The sequence below is a fragment of the Atractosteus spatula genome, chromosome 19 (genome assembly GCF_055471065.1).
Source record: "Atractosteus spatula isolate fAtrSpa1 chromosome 19, fAtrSpa1.hap1, whole genome shotgun sequence".
Lineage (NCBI taxonomy): Eukaryota > Metazoa > Chordata > Actinopteri > Semionotiformes > Lepisosteidae > Atractosteus > Atractosteus spatula.
Window position 1 is genome coordinate 7,525,252 of NC_142724.1, and position 18,585 is coordinate 7,543,836.

General features: G+C 37.6%; 1 protein-coding gene across 1 annotated transcript in view; it reads right to left on the reverse strand.

Moving 5' to 3' along the window:
* The window catches only part of col9a3 (collagen, type IX, alpha 3), a 31,674-nt gene that overhangs the window by 10,069 nt on the left and 3,020 nt on the right, over positions 1–18,585 (reverse strand). Inside the window, exons 3-20 of the mRNA XM_088937519.1 lie at positions 18,003–18,038; positions 16,624–16,695; positions 16,107–16,160; positions 12,596–12,631; positions 12,157–12,180; positions 11,569–11,622; positions 8,409–8,462; positions 7,317–7,358; positions 6,343–6,399; positions 5,444–5,497; positions 4,724–4,777; positions 2,923–2,976; positions 2,579–2,632; positions 1,741–1,794; positions 1,140–1,193; positions 987–1,040; positions 845–898; positions 49–93 (exon numbers count right to left, since the gene is read on the reverse strand). Coding sequence (XP_088793645.1) covers positions 49–93; positions 845–898; positions 987–1,040; positions 1,140–1,193; positions 1,741–1,794; positions 2,579–2,632; positions 2,923–2,976; positions 4,724–4,777; positions 5,444–5,497; positions 6,343–6,399; positions 7,317–7,358; positions 8,409–8,462; positions 11,569–11,622; positions 12,157–12,180; positions 12,596–12,631; positions 16,107–16,160; positions 16,624–16,695; positions 18,003–18,038 — 906 coding nt within the window. The remainder of the gene's footprint in view (positions 1–48; positions 94–844; positions 899–986; positions 1,041–1,139; positions 1,194–1,740; positions 1,795–2,578; positions 2,633–2,922; positions 2,977–4,723; positions 4,778–5,443; positions 5,498–6,342; positions 6,400–7,316; positions 7,359–8,408; positions 8,463–11,568; positions 11,623–12,156; positions 12,181–12,595; positions 12,632–16,106; positions 16,161–16,623; positions 16,696–18,002; positions 18,039–18,585) is intronic.

Below are 18,585 nucleotides of genomic sequence, written 5' to 3' on the forward strand. Positions count from 1 at the left end.
TCGTGCTCATTTCTATGTTCAAAGAGTTTTAAAAATATTTTTACTTACAATTTGTCCTTTTGCTCCCTTGGATCCTGCCTTTCCTTGTAATCCCTGAAATGATAAAACAAGAAAGAAACAGATTTAGGATGGTACTGTAAAACATAAACCAGTAATGTCGGACAGAGGAAATACAAATGACAGGAAGATCATTTTTACAAAAAATGAGCTTGAGGTATGGATGATTTTTCCATAGCGTTTGTGTTTTTTATCCATTATCCTGTCAAAAACACAGCTAGCTTCTCACTGATAAATGACTTCAAAATGACATCAGTGGGATATTCCAGAGGCCGAAGATACAACTTTGGAGAAGTCAACATGTGTCTTTACAGCCATCCATATCATCCTGTTACTGTTAACCTGCTATGTGACAGCCTCAGATAAAAGCTTTGTGGAAGACAGGAATGTGTCCCCAAAAAGTGCACTATACTATCAAGAGAAAACTGAAAGATTCATCAAAGAAGGGCAATACACCAAGAAGAATTCACCTTTACATTTTCTTTATTTTTCAAAATTCCTTTTACACTTATATAGTGCTTTTCTGGACATTCCATCAAAGCATTTTCCAGGTAATGGGGAATCCACCACCACCACCACCAATGTGTAGCCCCCGCCTGGAAAATGCAAAGGCAGCCAAAGTGCGCCAGTACGCTCCCCACACACCCGCTATCAGTGGGGAGGAGAGCAGAGGCCATCTAGGCCATTAGGAGGCCATGACTGGTAAAGCACAGAGAGATAGCGGACAGGACAGGCCAAACAACAGTACAAAACTCTTTGTAACTTTACTAGACAGAGACACACTTACAGGGAGTCCATTGGGCCCTTTCTCTCCTGGAACTCCCGGTCGGCCAGAATCACCCTGGAGAAAGACAAGGAGAACCATGTCTATAGTACAGCGGCACATGCCTGCAGGGGCACAAGACAAACTGGACAATGACCAGGCCTACCTTTTCCCCATCTGTTCCTTGTGTGCCATCTTTACCATCTCGACCAGGGATGCCCTGGAAGTACAAATAAACATTATTCAAGTCCCCAACAAAACACTAAAAAGAACAAAAAAAAAAATACTGAGCGTCGCAAACAGTTATTATGATACTTACAGGCTCTCCTTTGGACCCAGATCCCCCTGAGATGCCTTTCGGACCTGGTTTTCCCTGAGGAAAAAAACATCAATATACTGGTACTGCGGTTTCAAAAAGCATTTCCTTCCATTCCAAAAAAAAGAGAAGGCAATAGCTTGTGGCAGATTAGCAAGTCGGTCACTGCCATGCCCAAGGAGCTAGAAATCAGTTAATAAAGACCCCAATCACTGGAGACAGATGGATACACTCTGGATGCACTCCTAAAGGTTACACACAGAAGAGGAATTTCAAACACCACCAAGTTCTTCATCTCTAGATACTGCCATTAGACAATACTGAAGAAGGACCATAATGTCAAAAGTGCTGAATGGAACCAGTTCCTACATGGGTGCCCATAGCTCTTGAAACCTAATATGGGTTGTCTGTGGAGCATGCTGTATGGGAGTGTCTCGCTGCACTCTTGCAAACTTATTGTGGACAAGCCAATTTATTTGAATAGGTCATAATAATCTGAGCATTATGGTATCGCTGGAGATGATGGTTCACAATCCAGCCCAAAAGTGCCAGGCCTGGCCTTCACTGTATGTTAATACAAGAGACATGAACATTTTCTACTCACAATGTCACCCTTTGGTCCTTTAAAGCCCTGTGGTCCCTTCTCTCCAGAGTCACCCTAGAACCATAAAAACACAGGCATGTTTGCTAAGGAAAAAATTCACTCCATTAAGAAAAACATTTAATAACGTCTGTAATATGATTGTTATAATCATGTTATTCCAAAAGGCATCCACCTGGATGATATAATTCCACCTGGATGCCTTTAGTAAGTGCTTTGAGAAGCCACCTTTAGGAGCTATATAACCTAAAGTTTATTATTATTACCCTGCAGAAATCCCTGACAAATATAAAGGTGATCAAATTAAAGTTAATTTTTGCCCTTTTGTAAAGCAAACCACAAATAACTGCAGTTTCCATCCAATATAATCTCCATCTTGCCAAACATTATTACAACATTCCTTTATAATTCCTTTTAACATTTAAATATGTGATAATTAACAGTCAATAATCTTGTCCACATTTATTAAAATGTATGCATAAAAATATGGTTTATAATTAACCCCTACAGCTTATATTTCCATGCTTGTTTAACAACGGTAAATAGTAACAGTGCATTATAATTTGAGAAAAATATTAAATACTCTCATAAATGCTTAATCATAAAAGATAAAATAACAATCAATGGATTCATATTTTTAAAGTACTATATAATCTAGTTAACCTTTTTAAAAATGGACCCTGTCATTAAACGAGAAAATTTGAAATCTTGTTTCCATATACGAAGATATTTTAAAGGTACCCTAGAAATATCCTTTTAATGGGAATTCAATTTAATTAAATGTTCAGATTCATTCTCTTCCTGAGCTCCTGCCTGTCGCGGTCTGTTCGCTCAAACTCACTCTTTTTCCGATGACTCCAAGGTTTCCCGGACGCCCACGGAAGCCGGGCAGGCCCTGCCAGCAAAGAAACCAAGTCAAAGAAACAGGAAAACTCACACACTTCAATCAATTAGTCAATTAGGTCAGATACCAAGCAGAGCTGTTCCCCTCCCCTCTCAAACCAGTGGCCATGTGCTGTTGCATACAGAGATGTCCAGAAATGACCTGGGCCAAGAGCTGAGTGTGTAACCTCTGGATATATGTTAACTCCAAAAATCTTATATTTCTAAAAATAGCTACATTCATGTTCTTGCAGCATGAACAAATATCCCTCCGTTCATCTGATGAAACGATGAGCTACTCACCCGGTCTCCCACTGGGCCCATGGGACCCATTAGTCCTCTTAAACCGCGCGAACCCTATGAAGCAAGAAGGACACACGGTCTGTTTAAGCCATTATTAATACCGGAATGCGTTCACAATTCTTCAGTGCTTATAAGGCCTTTCTATTAAATGAGCTTTTATTGTGGACTCCTATAGGGTATACACAGAAGAGAAATTTATAATGCCATATGCTCTTCTTCTCTGGATACTGCCATTTGTTAATATTGAAGAGGGACTACACTGCCATGTTCTGAATGGAACCAGTTTACCATGGTGAATATAGCTCTTGAAAAGCCCATAACTCTTGAAAACTAACTTGGGCTGTCAGTAGAGCATGCTGTATGTGTCTCACTGCACCCACTGCAACCTTAATGAGGACCAGACTATTTCTTTGTATTTGGTAATTTTCTAATGATCTGAATAATATTGTAGACTGTAATTGGTATTAACTAGTGCTAACTACTGTATCTTTTCACATCAGTTTTCATCACATCAGTGGAATGAGGTAATTTGAGGAGAGGTTGTAGCATTAAGATTAGCATCTGTTTTCTGCCTCTGTGGGAAAAGGGTGTCAGTAAGTGTGAGGTGTGACTGACAATAGCGTGGTAGAGTTTCAACAGAGCATGTACACATCACACTACTGAGTTCTGTCAGAGACCAGAATAAAGTAGTGTCTCTACAGAGAATGTTTAGTTCATATAAACAAGGTGCTCGCACAGAATCTACAATATGAGGCATTGTCTAACCTGTACAATCAAAAATAAAGACAGAAAAGACAAAGAGGGAGATACAATAGACCCCGGGAAGTCTAATGCCAATAGTATGCAGAATAAGGGAGGAGGAGGCACACAGGAGGCAATTATATGAGGTTTAGCATGGGAATACGGTTTTGACCCAGCTGTCCAGAATACAGTCCATATTACTTTATTTACATTTATAAGATACAAAAAAGAGTTACAGTAAGAAGCCACGCATTAATTTAGAGAGAGTGATGTGCCACAGGGATCTGTGCTGGGACCACTGCTATTTCTGCTTTACATACATAACTTGAAATATTACATAAGGGATCATATTTCATAATGATATTAAACTGCCTGACTAATATCTACAAAGGAAAAAGAGATGTAAACAAAATTCATATTTGTGTGTACATTTCAAAGAGTAAATATAATGTAAGAAGGGGTGGAGTCCTGAATGAGAGCACAAAACACAGCCGAGTACATAATGACCAATTAGAAAATAGAAAGTATTATGTCAAAACAATAACAGAATACAAGGCCACATAGGTGTAACTGTTGAATTCAAGGTTAAACTAAAGTTGTCTGACGTTTGCAACTCTTAATATTATAACAATGACAAAGAACCCTTAAAAGGGCTACAGATGAGAGCAGTCCGATTATATCAGAATACTAAAAGAAATGTGTATCAGAGATAGGTTGAAAGACTTTAATCAAGAAAATCAATGTTGAAATATTACATAAAGTGAGCATATCTGATAATGATATAAAACTGCCTGCCTTATATCTAGAGATTATGAAGGGTAAAACACGATTACTGACAACAACTTCTCTCACAAGTTACGGAGACAAAGACAGACAGCAAAGGCTGGAAGCTAAAGAAAGCAATTTGGAACTTTTGGAACTGACTGGAGAATGTTTGGAGCAGTTTACTATTTATACATTCTTTATCTTTCTCTCCACTAACATTTCCCTGAAGGATGCTTACTAGTTAATATAAGTGAAAAAATCTGAAAAAAAATCTCAGAGACAAAATCCCACAAACCTGGAGACCAACTGTCCCAGGAGGGCCGGGTGGACCTGGAGGCCCTGGGTCACCCTGGAACGAAGCAGACAGAACAGTGGTCATCATATTTAACTATTTATCCTGGGCTGATGTTCAAAAGCTTTGCTGCTCAAGTTTATAACTTCCCTTTTAACAGTTTGACTCACTTCTCTAACCCTGTACATCATGGAGGGCATGAGGACATGTTCATGCATTGCTTTGGCTTCAAGTGCCTCCTCATCTATTGTCTGAAGGCCTCTGCATTCCCCACATTGTGAGCTGCACAGATATACACAGAGGAGAGCTAGCGTGGACTGGGAGAACACTCACAACACCGAGACCCTCGGCTAACCGCCACGTGACTGGCCATAGACACCCCAGCCTGAATCCTGGCATTGCTTGTCCAATCCCCTGCTTCTTTTTCAGAAGTTTAGTCACAGCTGGCTCATGACATATAGTGACTGGGACTCCTTATTGGAATGGACACTTCACTGAACATCTGGAACATTGTTCTACACTGGCCAAGGACCTCAGAAAACCCTAAAAAAATTTTGATGTTTAGTCATTTTTAGTCATGTTTTATTGAATTATCCCACATGTATATATTGTAGGAAATCTGTGCCTGATACAAATTAGGTATTTGGAATGCAATAGCAGAATATGGGTCATCCAGAAAAAAACAAAAGACTAAGATAATGATATTATTCACTCTGTTTTCACCTTTTCTCCGTCTTTCCCAGTTTCCCCCTTTTCGCCTTTGTGGCCTGTGTGACCCTGAAACACATTGAGAAGCACAACATGAGGGACAGTCTTCACCTGTCCTTCCACATTCCCCATCTGCAGTTTTCAACAGCACACAGGCTGAATCTGTCAGAACATTTCGTGACTTCATGACCTTCTGCTAGGTAAGATTCTCTGAATAAGTAACAAGGTCTCAGCACAGGTGTTTTTAATTATTCATTACACTTCATGTCAAACTTTGGATTGGCATTTGAACAACACTAACAGGCAAAGATAAATCTGAAATAACATCCTTTTGACACATTATTCAAAAGTATCTAATCTAAATCTAATGGTGGGCTCAAAAACCTTCATTTTTGTACTGTTGATAACCCTCTCTGCTTTATTTTCCATTTTCTTTGGTCCTATAATTCAATAATAAATTTGCCTTCATTTAGTCAAGATCGGACATCTTTAACTTTGTCCATGTTTATTTCATACTTCTCAAGTAGGACTGATGAATTCACGATAAACAAGCAATTATATTTAGCCATTTTTTACAGTTACAATTACATATTTTTATGCTACTACAGTACATATTATACTACTTTCATGAAGTATCATTTTTTCAGTAAATCATAAAGTTGTTGTACCACACCGGCACAGAGCTGTTAGTTTGCAGTGAATTCTACGAGTGCTGTTTTTCATTTTAGCCTTCTATTCATCTGTCAAACTGCTTGTGCTGTACCAGCTTTTGATGTTTCTTGAATCAATAAGCTGTATTCTAACAAGAACTTGGTTATATCATTCATTACAGCAGAGTGATACATTTTGTACATACTGTGAGTATTTTACGCAAGTTGCTTTGGATGAGTAAAAAGCAAAAACTTTTTAATCACCTTGAACCCTGGCATTCCTGGAACTCCAGGTGGACCTGAAGGACAAATGGCTGGACACTATAAGAAGACAGGGGACAAACGCATCACAATTACTTTTCACACAGCATAACAGCACTCATCTGCCCAGAAGAAAATCACATTCCCTTAGAGGCATTCAAAAATACATAAAACAGAATACACAGCCTAAATACTACCCCTCCCGCTAATACATTCAGAAAACCTGACAACCCCTACAAGAAAATGAAACAGGTGAGGCATGTGAAATAGCTATGATGGTACTTTATATATGGCATTACACCTCATGAAATCTGAATTTAGACATTTTCTTTTTTAAATAAGAGGAGCAGCTTATAACATTTCAAATTCAATATTATCTCTATCATGCTGAAATGCTTGAAAAATATGTTGCTGTTACTTATGATCTAGTTTATTTGATTTCAAAGGATAGTAGTATTGGTGGTTCCTGAATTTTTCAGCCATCTTAATCTTCTTAAACCCAAAAGATTAGTGTCTCAGGTGGAGAGATTTTTCTTTAAGGCAGGTCACTCTTTAAAGCCAAGGGATGTCAAAATTACTGTATAAATGACAAATTCCTAATATTTTGCCCATGTTTATTTCCTTTCGTGTCCAGTCAAGTGAGATGACCGAATCAAAATGTATTTTTGTCTGAAGGATTAGATACTTTTTTTCTTTAATAGAGACAGCTTTGGCTATTTTCCGCCTTTCTCAATCTGGTTTAATTTATGGTAAAATAAAATAACTTATTGCCATTTGTGCTTCTACAGTCAATCTAAATCTACAACGGTTTCTGTTCAGGATGTAGTCTAAAAAACTATATTTGGAAACAGACGATAACAGGACATTAACCACATTCACTGGACTTTTCATTCCTCCCCCCCAACTCTATCCATTTGTTAAATAGAAATTCTATTTTACAGGCACACAGATGAAAAGAGGTGAAAGAGGAAACTTACCACAGCCTCACCACTGCCCTCGGGGAAAGCCCCAGGAAGACCCTTTGGGAAAGAGGATAAGGGTGAGGGCATCGTCAGTAGACAGGGGTAGACAGGGAACTGCCCCTCTGACAGAACAGCCCACATGGTGTAGACAGCTATACGCTCAACTAGCAGAACTCTTCAAAAATACGTACGTCATACTACATGTTCATGAGCTTTAACAGTAGCCATTGCTATGTACAAATACATGGGCAGCACTAACACTGGCTACATGGATCAGAAATTCAGGTTTTTGCTATTTATAATCAATAGTACTGTTATTCAGAACCACATTTAGAGTTGATTCAAGGTTAAATGTGTAAATAAATAAAACTTTATTCTGATGATTTTTAAAACATAAAAAATGACCATGGTCTCAAGTTAATTTTCTTAACGTTTGGTTTTGTAATATAAGGTAACTTAAAAACAAGAGAAACTGGTACTCGTGCACAGGTGATCTATCTGGAGTGATTTTACTGTAGATCAGATTATTTTGATATCTTCACAACAATACACAATCTGGGCTCTTCAAAGTTAGCAATCTGAACAAAACAGTCATTTGTAATTATTTTGGTGCTGATGTTTTGTTTTGCCTGCACCTCTATTCAGATCAAGCTCTCACTGTGAGATTTCGATTGGATCGTGTCAACAGCAGATCATTTTTAGAACTCCTAGGTCACTATTTTCTCTTAGAGTGTAAATGTTTATTTTAAATAATATTTCTTTTTTTCATTTTTCACTTGTAGCAGGTAGATATACAATGAAAGGAGGTGTTCACTTATAGCACCGGCTATTTCCTACACTTCACTGTGTAGGAAAGGAAACTTTTTGTGATGCCTCAGCTACAGCATGAGCTTTGCAGCATGACCACTAGAACACAGCAGTATGGGACTGCAGCTGGTAGGAGCATAGCTGGATTATCTCATTTTAAAGAAATAGTTGTATGTGACAGTGCTTTACAGTGACTTCAGATTCATTATGATGCATTTAGGAAATTATGTGTATTTTCAACACCAGTACTTTGAAACCTGGACTTCCAATAGGGTTTATCTGAGCCAGTTCCATACTTACTGGTGGTCCAGGAGGTCCAGAAGGACCAGTAGATCCAGGAGGGCCTTCAGGTCCCTGAAAGTTAGAGACAAAACAAGTGATTAATCCCAGCAGAATCTGCTATGGGTTTAACTGCACTAGGTTACTAGAGGCCCTCAGGGTGTGCAGATGCCACACCTGATCACTGACTCCACCTCAACTGTGAGAACTGTGACAGTGACCTACATGGAACTTGGGCTGCACCTATTCAGTGAATGTACTCCGGCAGAGTTATGAGCTCTCTGATGATTCGTTCTGCCCTTGATTTTCTGAATTATCTTATGCTTCACGTTTGTGCGAAGAGGAGACTTGAAAATCCGCCGTGACTATCTCTAGATGCATGTTTTCTGTTTTTCCATGCTTTTGAATATCTTCCGATTAGTCACTGCTTAGCTTACTTACTATTACCTGATATTGTAAATATAGGGAAAGGAATGACAGAGTAACTGTGCAATGGTGCTACATTTATTACACAATCTCTCACATTTTAATGGTTAAAGCTTGAGGATTCCAACCCTGGACTAAACCTTAGCACTAAACCATTGCAGCAAACAAATAATACTTATTGCACCATGATAAAAATGGTTAATGTACTCCTGTTGTGAAAGGCATTCTGAAAATTGATAGTGAGAAAAGCCAGCTATGACATTCAAGAAAGGAAGGATATTCACACACTTAATTAAAGTTAATTCTGTTCTGATTGCATAAAGTTTGGTTAAGTCCTAAAGGTAATTCATTATCAACACATTCAATTACTGAAGTGATTCAAATATCACATCATACGTACAGGGAAAAATGATGGACTAGATGCCAAATCCTCAGACAAACACACAATGGTGGCCTTATATCAAAAACTATTTTTGATTGCTCACACTATCTGCCCGTGGATCTTGCAGTATTTGTCTCCTCATTTCTGAGACGAGCTGGCTGTGATCTGATCAGAACCCATGCAAACTAGAATAACTTGCTACTACACCCAAGGTGCTGCTTATATAAATTATCTTTTAACTTTAAAATCTGAAATATAATAAATTCTATACTGCATTGGAACTCAAAACATATTTAAAGCAAAGTAGATGACTCCATTACACACAAAACAATTTAGTTGGTTCACTTTATAACTTGGGTCTCTTTTAGGATGTGTTAGGTGGAGCCAAAGCTTTATTATAGGCCCTTTGTCTGTAGTAGTAGCTAAAGCTATCAGATTTAGCGAAGGACCGTAAGGTTCAACGGCTCAGTCAGGACATGCTCAGGGTGAAAGTGGTGGGTAGCTGATAAATGTTTTACCTGCTTATTCCTAAATAAGGCTTAAACAGTGGAAGCAGTTCCGTTATTGGCTTTTCCATTATCTTTTAGAATGTCTATAGGCATATGTACAGTATTAGCAGTCCAGGATAACTTCAGACAGTAATACACATGGAACACCAGATGATGTCTTATTATTGGTTTAAGTCAGAGAATCGCTAACCTGAAGCACCTGAAGTCTTCTCTTCTACCTTAAAAAAATCTTTTAAATCTAAAGATCAAAACAATGAACCACTCTGAATTTCTCACCAAGACACTGAAAAGGACGTCTGATAAAATTAAATGCAATTTCATCTGGATATGCCTTGAGAGAGTTTCTTATTACTGCTGTGAGTGTAGGTATTCAGGTGTAATACAAACTCTTTTTCTGTAGTGTGTATGCTAGTGCATGTCTGTTTTTATTGTAATAAGCAGGCTTCTTCTGAATTACCTGAAGAAAATTAACTTGAAAATGTTGTCTTTTATTGTATTGTATTGCTGACACTGTATTCTGTTTTATTAAGCTTTCTATAAACTCTATTCAGATATTGCACACCTACTTTGGTTTTATAGTGTCTGTCAAGATAAGTGAGGGAGTCGCATTTTGGTTGATGGTGATTCAAGAAGCATCAAGGTGAGATACTTGAACCAGCAATGATAGCAGCAATCAGATGAGCAGTTTGTATATAAACCTATTCAAATCATTTAACTGTTTTTGAAGCTTTCAAAGCACCCTGCTAAAAATGAAAAAAAAAATAACATCATCAAAGATTGAATCTGAAAAGGAGATTACACTGGATCCAGGGTTTACACTGGATAATAACTTTAACAGTATAAAACAGCATAATCATGGGACCTCATGAGTATATCTCAAAACAGGGAATCAAAAGACTAACAGGACAACTATAAAAGCATTTTGCTCCAGTTCAAAAATGAGTCTTATGTTTATTTCTGTTTTCCCCACCTAGATTGTATCTTGGGGGTGGAACAATAACGTGCTGGTTAATTCTGCTGCCTCGCAGCTCCAGGGATGGGGGTTTGTTTTTGGATTTGGTGTCTGCGTGCCTTTTTTCACTGGAATTGAAGTTTTACTCCAGACTCTTCTGTTTCCTCCCACTTCCCAAAGACATGCAGGACAGGTGCAATGTCCTAATCTCTGGTCTCCACAAGGGTGGTAACTAGGCACCCCTACCCTGTCAAGACTGGCTCTTGTGCCTGTCTGCCCTAGGCTTGGAATAAAGTACATTGTTTAAAATAATTCACTTGCATTTTAAACCAAGATCTTCAATGTCATGAGTGAGCAAGTGCTGTCATTCTGCAGAATCAAACGGGTAATGAATGCCATGTGATGCATTGCATACTTTGTTAGCTTAAATGTCTTATGTTACAGGTTTCACAAACCATATTGAGGTGTTGGTTTCCTTTTATCTCTTTTTCAGTATCATTCTGCAAAATGTTTGAATGGGGAGATGCATCAGTATGTGTTGACACCAGAAGAAGGCTCAATAGCCAACATGCTTGTGCTCCTCTTTCTAATTTTCAGCGTGGAACTGACCTTTTCCTATTCCATGACCCCATGTGCTCCACATGCATTGAGGTCTAGTAAGCAGCGTGTTGTGCAGCTTGACTTTAACTGTTACCTCACCCACCTTCCAGTCTGGATTTTCATCTGTTTGGTCCAAAGGCAAAAGCTCTCTAAGGCTGGAATGACAATGAGGTCCAAGTGCAAGTGTTGTGATGGCTCAGGGTTCAACAAGCATGAGGATATTGTGGGTGTCTGTAATCTAGTGACATGGTGGCAGAAGAGGGCTGTGAAAGCAGACTGGACTATCCTAAAAAAAGACTCAACTCAACTCACCGGAGGCCCCTGTGGCCCTAATCCTCCTGACAGTCCTGTGGCTCCAGGGGGACCCTAGAGAGATGAAACAAGACACACAGACACATGCATACCCAACGCACAAACCATATTACACACACACACACGCACACACACAAACACCACCAGTTAAAAAAGTTTCTGCTATACGAAAAGCATAGTTTGAACACAAAAATATTACATATACTGTACTGCAAAAAAAAATACATATACAAGTCAAATCACAAAGAATAATAAATGTATGTTACACTATTAGTGCAATTAAAATTAACAGCCAACGAATGGAACTTTATGTCATACTGAAATTATCTGTGAAACCTACTTACTGTATTAGAGATTATACCTATCCTTGTTGCAGTGCAAAATACATCAAAGAAAAAGAACATTAGAAAAGGATTTTCCAGCAAACTTTAAATATTTGGTGCTACTCTGAACAAAGTAAATACATAAATAGGAAAGGATAAATTTGTACTTTAGATGCATGGTTGTGCAAATTGTCCACTAAATTAATGCACATTTCACAGAAAACATATTTCAATTTCCAGGCCTTTAATAATAAAAATCACTTACTGGTGGTCCTGGTTTCCCTCTGCCCTAAGAAAAATAGGGGGATACATATGAAGACACACACTGCTATTCAAGTACACAATTGCTCAATATTTATTTGGGTAAAACGTCTAACATCCTTCCATTTTCTAACCACTTTATCTTTCACAGGGTCGTGGGGGAGCTGAAGCTTTTCCTGAGAAGCAAAGGGTCAGGGACGCTGGGCACTAGAAAGGACACACAGACACTAACACAAGCAGACGTCACCTCTGTTTTCACTGGCCATAAATTTACAGATGGTTGGTAGCTGTAGCTACAATGATACCAATGTTACAGCTGGTGGCAGCTACAATGAATGGGCAATTTCTTTTGACCACATTACTATAACTGTGGCAAATACTAGTTGCTTTTCATCGCAGTCTTGACTTGGGTTTAATAAAGAGAAGAAAATTACAATACTTACAGGAGGCCCGCCTGGACCAGGAGGTCCTGGTTCCCCCTAGAAAGAATGAGATGAAGCAAGATTACTCTTCTGAAGCCAGTTAAAATATCTACAACTACACAAGTGTTTCTTTCACAGTATGCAGACGAAAATCCAGCAGATTGTGTGATGAAGACTTTTAACTTTTACTGAGTCTCATGTATATCTACAAAGGGATTTCACAGTCCACATATCTGTCTTTCTCTTGGGAACACACACACAAAAGCAAGCACCAGCTGTATTAAGTTGAGTTTGAAATGTAACCTGAAAGCAGGCTTGCAATGTACAGTATCTGTTGGTGTCTCTTGGAAGACAAAATTTCTAATTTGGTTCTGTGATTTCAAAGTAGTGAGTACATTGATGCCAAAATTGTATTCATGTAGAAATGCCATTTAGAATGAGGTCAAAATATGTTCAGGGGGAACAGAACTGAAGTGTATATATTAATTGGAAGACCGCAGAAGAACCACAGAAGAAACAAAGCACAGAATGTGTCCTGCTAAAAGATACCATATTAAATCAGTGGTGTGCAACCAAGCTAAAAGGAGACCCCCCCAGTTTGTCAGATGTGTTTGAAGGTTATGTAAAGTGACAGTAAGGGAATCCTGTCTAAATTAGTTAACACGATCATGCCATTGTACACTCCTTTTAAAGCCTGCGTAGCAACTGCACAGCAGTAAACACAAAGGAGTACACAAACTGCTTGGTGAGAGACCCTTTCCCTCATAGTATCTGCAAGAAACCACTTGTCTCACCACTCCTTCAAGTTTTAGTTTATAAATAAAATCCCCAAGAATAAAACAATTTGAGAAAATAATATATTGTCAAATATTTTGCTGGAACTATTTAGTGAGAAGGGAATCAATTAAATGCCATCCATCAATTATCAGAAATGTCTCTATTGCTGGTTAAAGTATACTTACAATAATAAGATGCAGAACAAATAGTTATTCACTAGGGACAGTGACATAACCAAATTAAAAGGCATATTTTAATCCCATGAAGAAGATTCTTTAATTAAGTCTTTGGAAAAACAATTCTTTCTACACAAAGTGGTAAAACCTGACAAATAGCTAATGCCATATCTAAAACCATGTACACTTTAGCTACTGGAATGTAAGACAGACTTACTAATGACTATAATTTCCCATTATGTTAATATGCTTTAAACCATCACCTTTTCAATTGAATGCAACTCCTCTCATGTTAATCTAAAGCAGAATACCTATTTTCTTACAACAAAATACTTAAAAATGCATTAAAAACTAATCGTATTTCTAAAACCTATATGCAGTTACTGTATATAAACTATCAATGCTTTCAGATTTTCTTCTGGTTTGAATTAGAGAGGATCTTGCTCCACGCAAGGTACAAAGAGAGGGTAGCACAGGCTGAATCTCTGCAAACACATGCTAGCTAAATGCCCCCTAGTGGATACATGTTGGCACACTCTACTGGGCTTATTTCCGACAACAGTTTTAACCTCATTTTCCTTCAGTTCAAAATGAGATTTTTTATAATCTTGAGAATACGAGAATTCAGGCACAGCTCTAAGACTAAAGGGAAAACAAACCATTTTGTTCCTCTTCATTCAGCATATAATTGCTATCTCTTCCAGGACCTGATGCTTTAACTTCTTGCAGAAACCTTTTAGAAAAAAGCCAGTACTTTTTTTTCCCCTTTTGCTATCAAGCAAAATGTTCTGAGAATTACTTAGTTTTCAAATCCCCACCAAGACACTTGGAGTTTTTGTTTACTTGCACTTCATAATAATTAAACATGCAATAACTACACATGCACGTTCCTTCAACACGAGTAAACAAGATTCCAAAAAGGAAGCTTCTGTCTAATGACTGTTCATAACTCCCTTCCACAAAAGTAAAAGACCTAGGTGCTATCACAGACAATTCTCATATGTTTGGTCACATTCTGTAGTACATTAAGGGTAAATGAGTTAAGATAAAGATACTAAGAATTATCCTTTACAGTTCTGTTATACTTTATCATTTATGATTCTATTGATGAATTCCTAATGCAAGAAATTGTATACGGCTAATAAAGTGATCTTGTCTTACAGAATTATTTGCTGTTCTATGGGATCCCTGTTAAAAATTAATTAATGAATGCTTTGTTTTCTACAGTGAATCAATGATAAGAAATAAGAAGATTCAATTAATAAATGAGAATTGTTTTATAAATAATATGTATTCAACTGGATTATAGAATAAAAAGTTTCAAATACAGGTTTGCAACATTATTATCTGTGATTGTTTCCTCTCCAGTATGTATATTAAGTGTATCCCAATTAATTTCTCCTATTAGTGAACATAAAACTCTGACTAATAAATAAGTACATAGTCTTTTATAAATTAGACTAACAATAATGATCTTATGATATCAGCTTTGATATGTACATATACAAAAGCAGAGATTTAAGTCTCTGTGGTTGTCTATACAGAGACTGAGTACAATTGTGCACATTCCAGATAGGATTAAGACATTCACAGCCATGGAAAAGTAAATCTTGTTCATCCAAAACCTCATTAAAAAGATTCCCACTAAGAATTAGCACCAGACTGACAAATGTAGCCAGACAGTGCAGTACAAACAAACTGGGACCTGGTACTCAAATTAACTCTTCTAAGAACTGCAAATATGTGTCACAAATCTTCGACTGCAGAAATCACTATAACTGTGGCATAGGGACAGACTCATCCTATGCAGTAAAAAAAACTCAGAACAAAGAACAAACTTAATCAAAATCAAAAAGAAAAGGATAATGTTAAACCTCCATTTTATTAATATTTAATGCCTTGAATTGTGTTTTAAATATTTAAACATCAATCCTGTTACATAATATAAAAAAAATAAAAAAGATTACTGTTTCTTATATTTCTTATTTTCAATAGAAGGAAAACAATCATTACACATAACATACAGTGTCTATGCATTTTCAATGAATTTAGGAAGAGTGATTCAACATTGTGCAAACCCTGTGAGTTTAGCCAAGATTCAATTAACCTGAAAAAAAACTGAAATTCCACTAGACAGAACTAATAACCCACATTTTAACTTCTTTTTAAATTTAAAAATATGGTGAAATTAAAAAAAAACATCGTTAATGAACTTTGAAATAATGGAAAACACCAGAAACATTTTGAAGAACAAGAGATTAGCACATGTTTGTCCTGTAAACAAGCTGGGTTATTGATTTTATCTATTAGGAAGGAACACACTTCAAGCTTAGGGAGTTTGTCATGAGCATACAGCTGCATGAATTATGGGTATGAATATTAACCAGCCCTCATCCAGTCATAATGTTGGGATTGTACGAGAACTAAATAATACTTCTAAATGTAACCCATACTGATCTATCTTGGGTGAATCAGAATGATGGTATAAAAACATTTCTCAATAACTGTTTTTGTATCCTCATATGAATATCGTTATGACACTGAGGAAGGTGTTCCATGGGGCTTTTGGTTGTACTTACTCTTGGTCCAGGTGGCCCATCTTTGCCAGCTTTGCCATCAGCACCTGTTAAACCCTGGAGACAGAAGAAAGATCTGTAATGACTGTGCCTATCCAACGATGAAACATGGGAGAAGACGCATGGAAAAGCAGGCGATGGTTTTTGTTAAGCTGAAACTGTTTTGAATTTGACACTGATGGAACAGTTCTGAGCCTGGCACAGGAACATAAAAGGCAGTGACCTTCAGGAACTGTTGGTTTACATTGTTCTTTGTAAACAATACCTGCTTTACTGATAGACTTGCTTGTACCACCACCTGAAGGATAGCAGTTGTGACTGCAGCACAGTTAAGATTACCCACTGTATGTGATTATTTAGATTCAGCATATTTTAGCAGGTAAGATATAGTTAGATGTGCCCAGTGACAGCTGTCAGTTCTGCAATGCTCAATATCGATGTGTAGTCATAATGGCTGCAGTTTTTGAACTCACCATGAAAGAACTGAGTTCTAGGTTGATGTAGGCCAATAATTACTTACATCCACTCCAGGAAGGCCAGGAAGCCCTGCATTTCCTGCAGATCCAGGTCCCCCTGCTTTTCCTTTGGGTCCCTAAAGCACAATGGAGTACTAAATACTGCGTACAAAACCACACAACATGCCCCACACGTATGCCACCTTAAGCTCTGCTCGACAAATGAAGACTTGGTGCTGTCATCTATAAGGCTGCATTAGGAATTGGTCCAGTAGTTGCCATTTTTTTTTCACATGGAATCTCCACTAATACGTTGTTGTCAATGACTCTGATTTGTGAACCATCAAAGAGGGAGAACGAGAACAGCGCATGCTTATCAACCCTACTAGATCTATAGCAACAACAGGTGAATCAGCAAAGACTGAAGGTTTGGTAAGGGTTTCAGCACTGAGTTTGCACTGTTGCCTAGCAAGTTAAGAATAGACCAACCGAGTCAAGCCCTACCACTCCAGGTGAGCCTCATCCAGCTGTGCCACACTGCAAGAGGAATATGGGCTATGAGACGTAGCTAAGGACGTAGCTCAGACTTGAACCATTTGTTCACAGGAAGCGCCCAGGTAAGTCAGTCACAAATAAAAGACTACTGAATGAGATAACTGGCATCCTCTCAGCAAGATCTCATCACAGAGATGATGACTATCATCATAGGGAACCAATAAGCAGCACAAAGAGTATGAATGGAAGCATTAACCAACCTCTCTCTTAGTTACCAGACAATTCATAATGAGATGTATAAAGTTCAATCTGCCCTTTCCCAAAATGTTCAACTTGTTTCTATGTACTTCTGCTATATTTATATAAAGAAACCCCAGCAGGAAACCCTGTTCTGTAATTTCGTATAGTAAAACACCAGGTGACGGTTGCACAAATCACCTGAAATATACATTTTGTATTTTGGAAGTCAGGAGTTAAGCTTCCCTCACCTAGCACATCAGCCTCAATGTACTAAACTGCTCCACCCTTAAACTCAAGGAAGGAAGTTTAAGGAACTCTTAAATGCAAAGGAAGAACTAAGGGAAAGATTGAACTTACATTATTGTACGTAACCGCCTACATATTACTTAAAAGCAAAGTCTTGCAAATGGACACAAAACATTTATTACAAGATTTGGGTTATGAAAAATTATAATTCCTTCCCTTTGCCAGACTTTGATTTCAAAAATGACTTGCAGCAATCCAACAGAAAATGGTTACATCATCTGGCAGAGCTGATCCCCGCTCTTATAAGAATGTGGACAGTCCATTCAGTGGATGCAAAACACAAATTCATGCACCCTGTGATTTGATCCTTTCCATACTGTTTCAGAAGTAGTTCACAATGCATCTGGTATAATAATATTGTGAGAGAGTAAAGAAACATAGAAGATATTTTTAAAATACTCACAGGCTTGCCAGGAAGTCCGGGGGGACCAGGTTTTCCCTGTAAAAAGATAAAAACGTATATTTTAAGCAAAGTATCATGTTAAAGTATGTTAAACAATGTTGACAAAGACTGAGAGTTTGCTCTAATTAAGTCAATTGAAAGAACTAGGAAAGCAATCGAACAGAGTTTTGATTTTAAACTAGTATTCAGGGTATGATATATATGTTTTGTAAAGCAAAAAACAGTCCAAGGATATAGTTACTGATATTAAAGTAATAACATGCATATTTCTGCACATAGTATTTGAATTATCCATGAGAGGAGCATCAGAGTTTAAAATGATCCACTTAAAGGTTGATGGACATGCTGTTTTGGATTGTAAATACTAATAAGAAAGACAGAGAAATTAATATTTTGTGCCAAAATGACAAATGTATTCCTGAAGTTCCATGAAGTCCCAAACGTAGTTTTATTAGACAGAAACAGGATATAGATAGTTGTTGGAAGTGAAAAATTCTCTTCTAGTCTTGTTTACAGTGATCCTGGTTCACTTATGGTGTACAAAGGCAGGATAAAATGGTTAATTGATCTTGTTTGCAAAAGT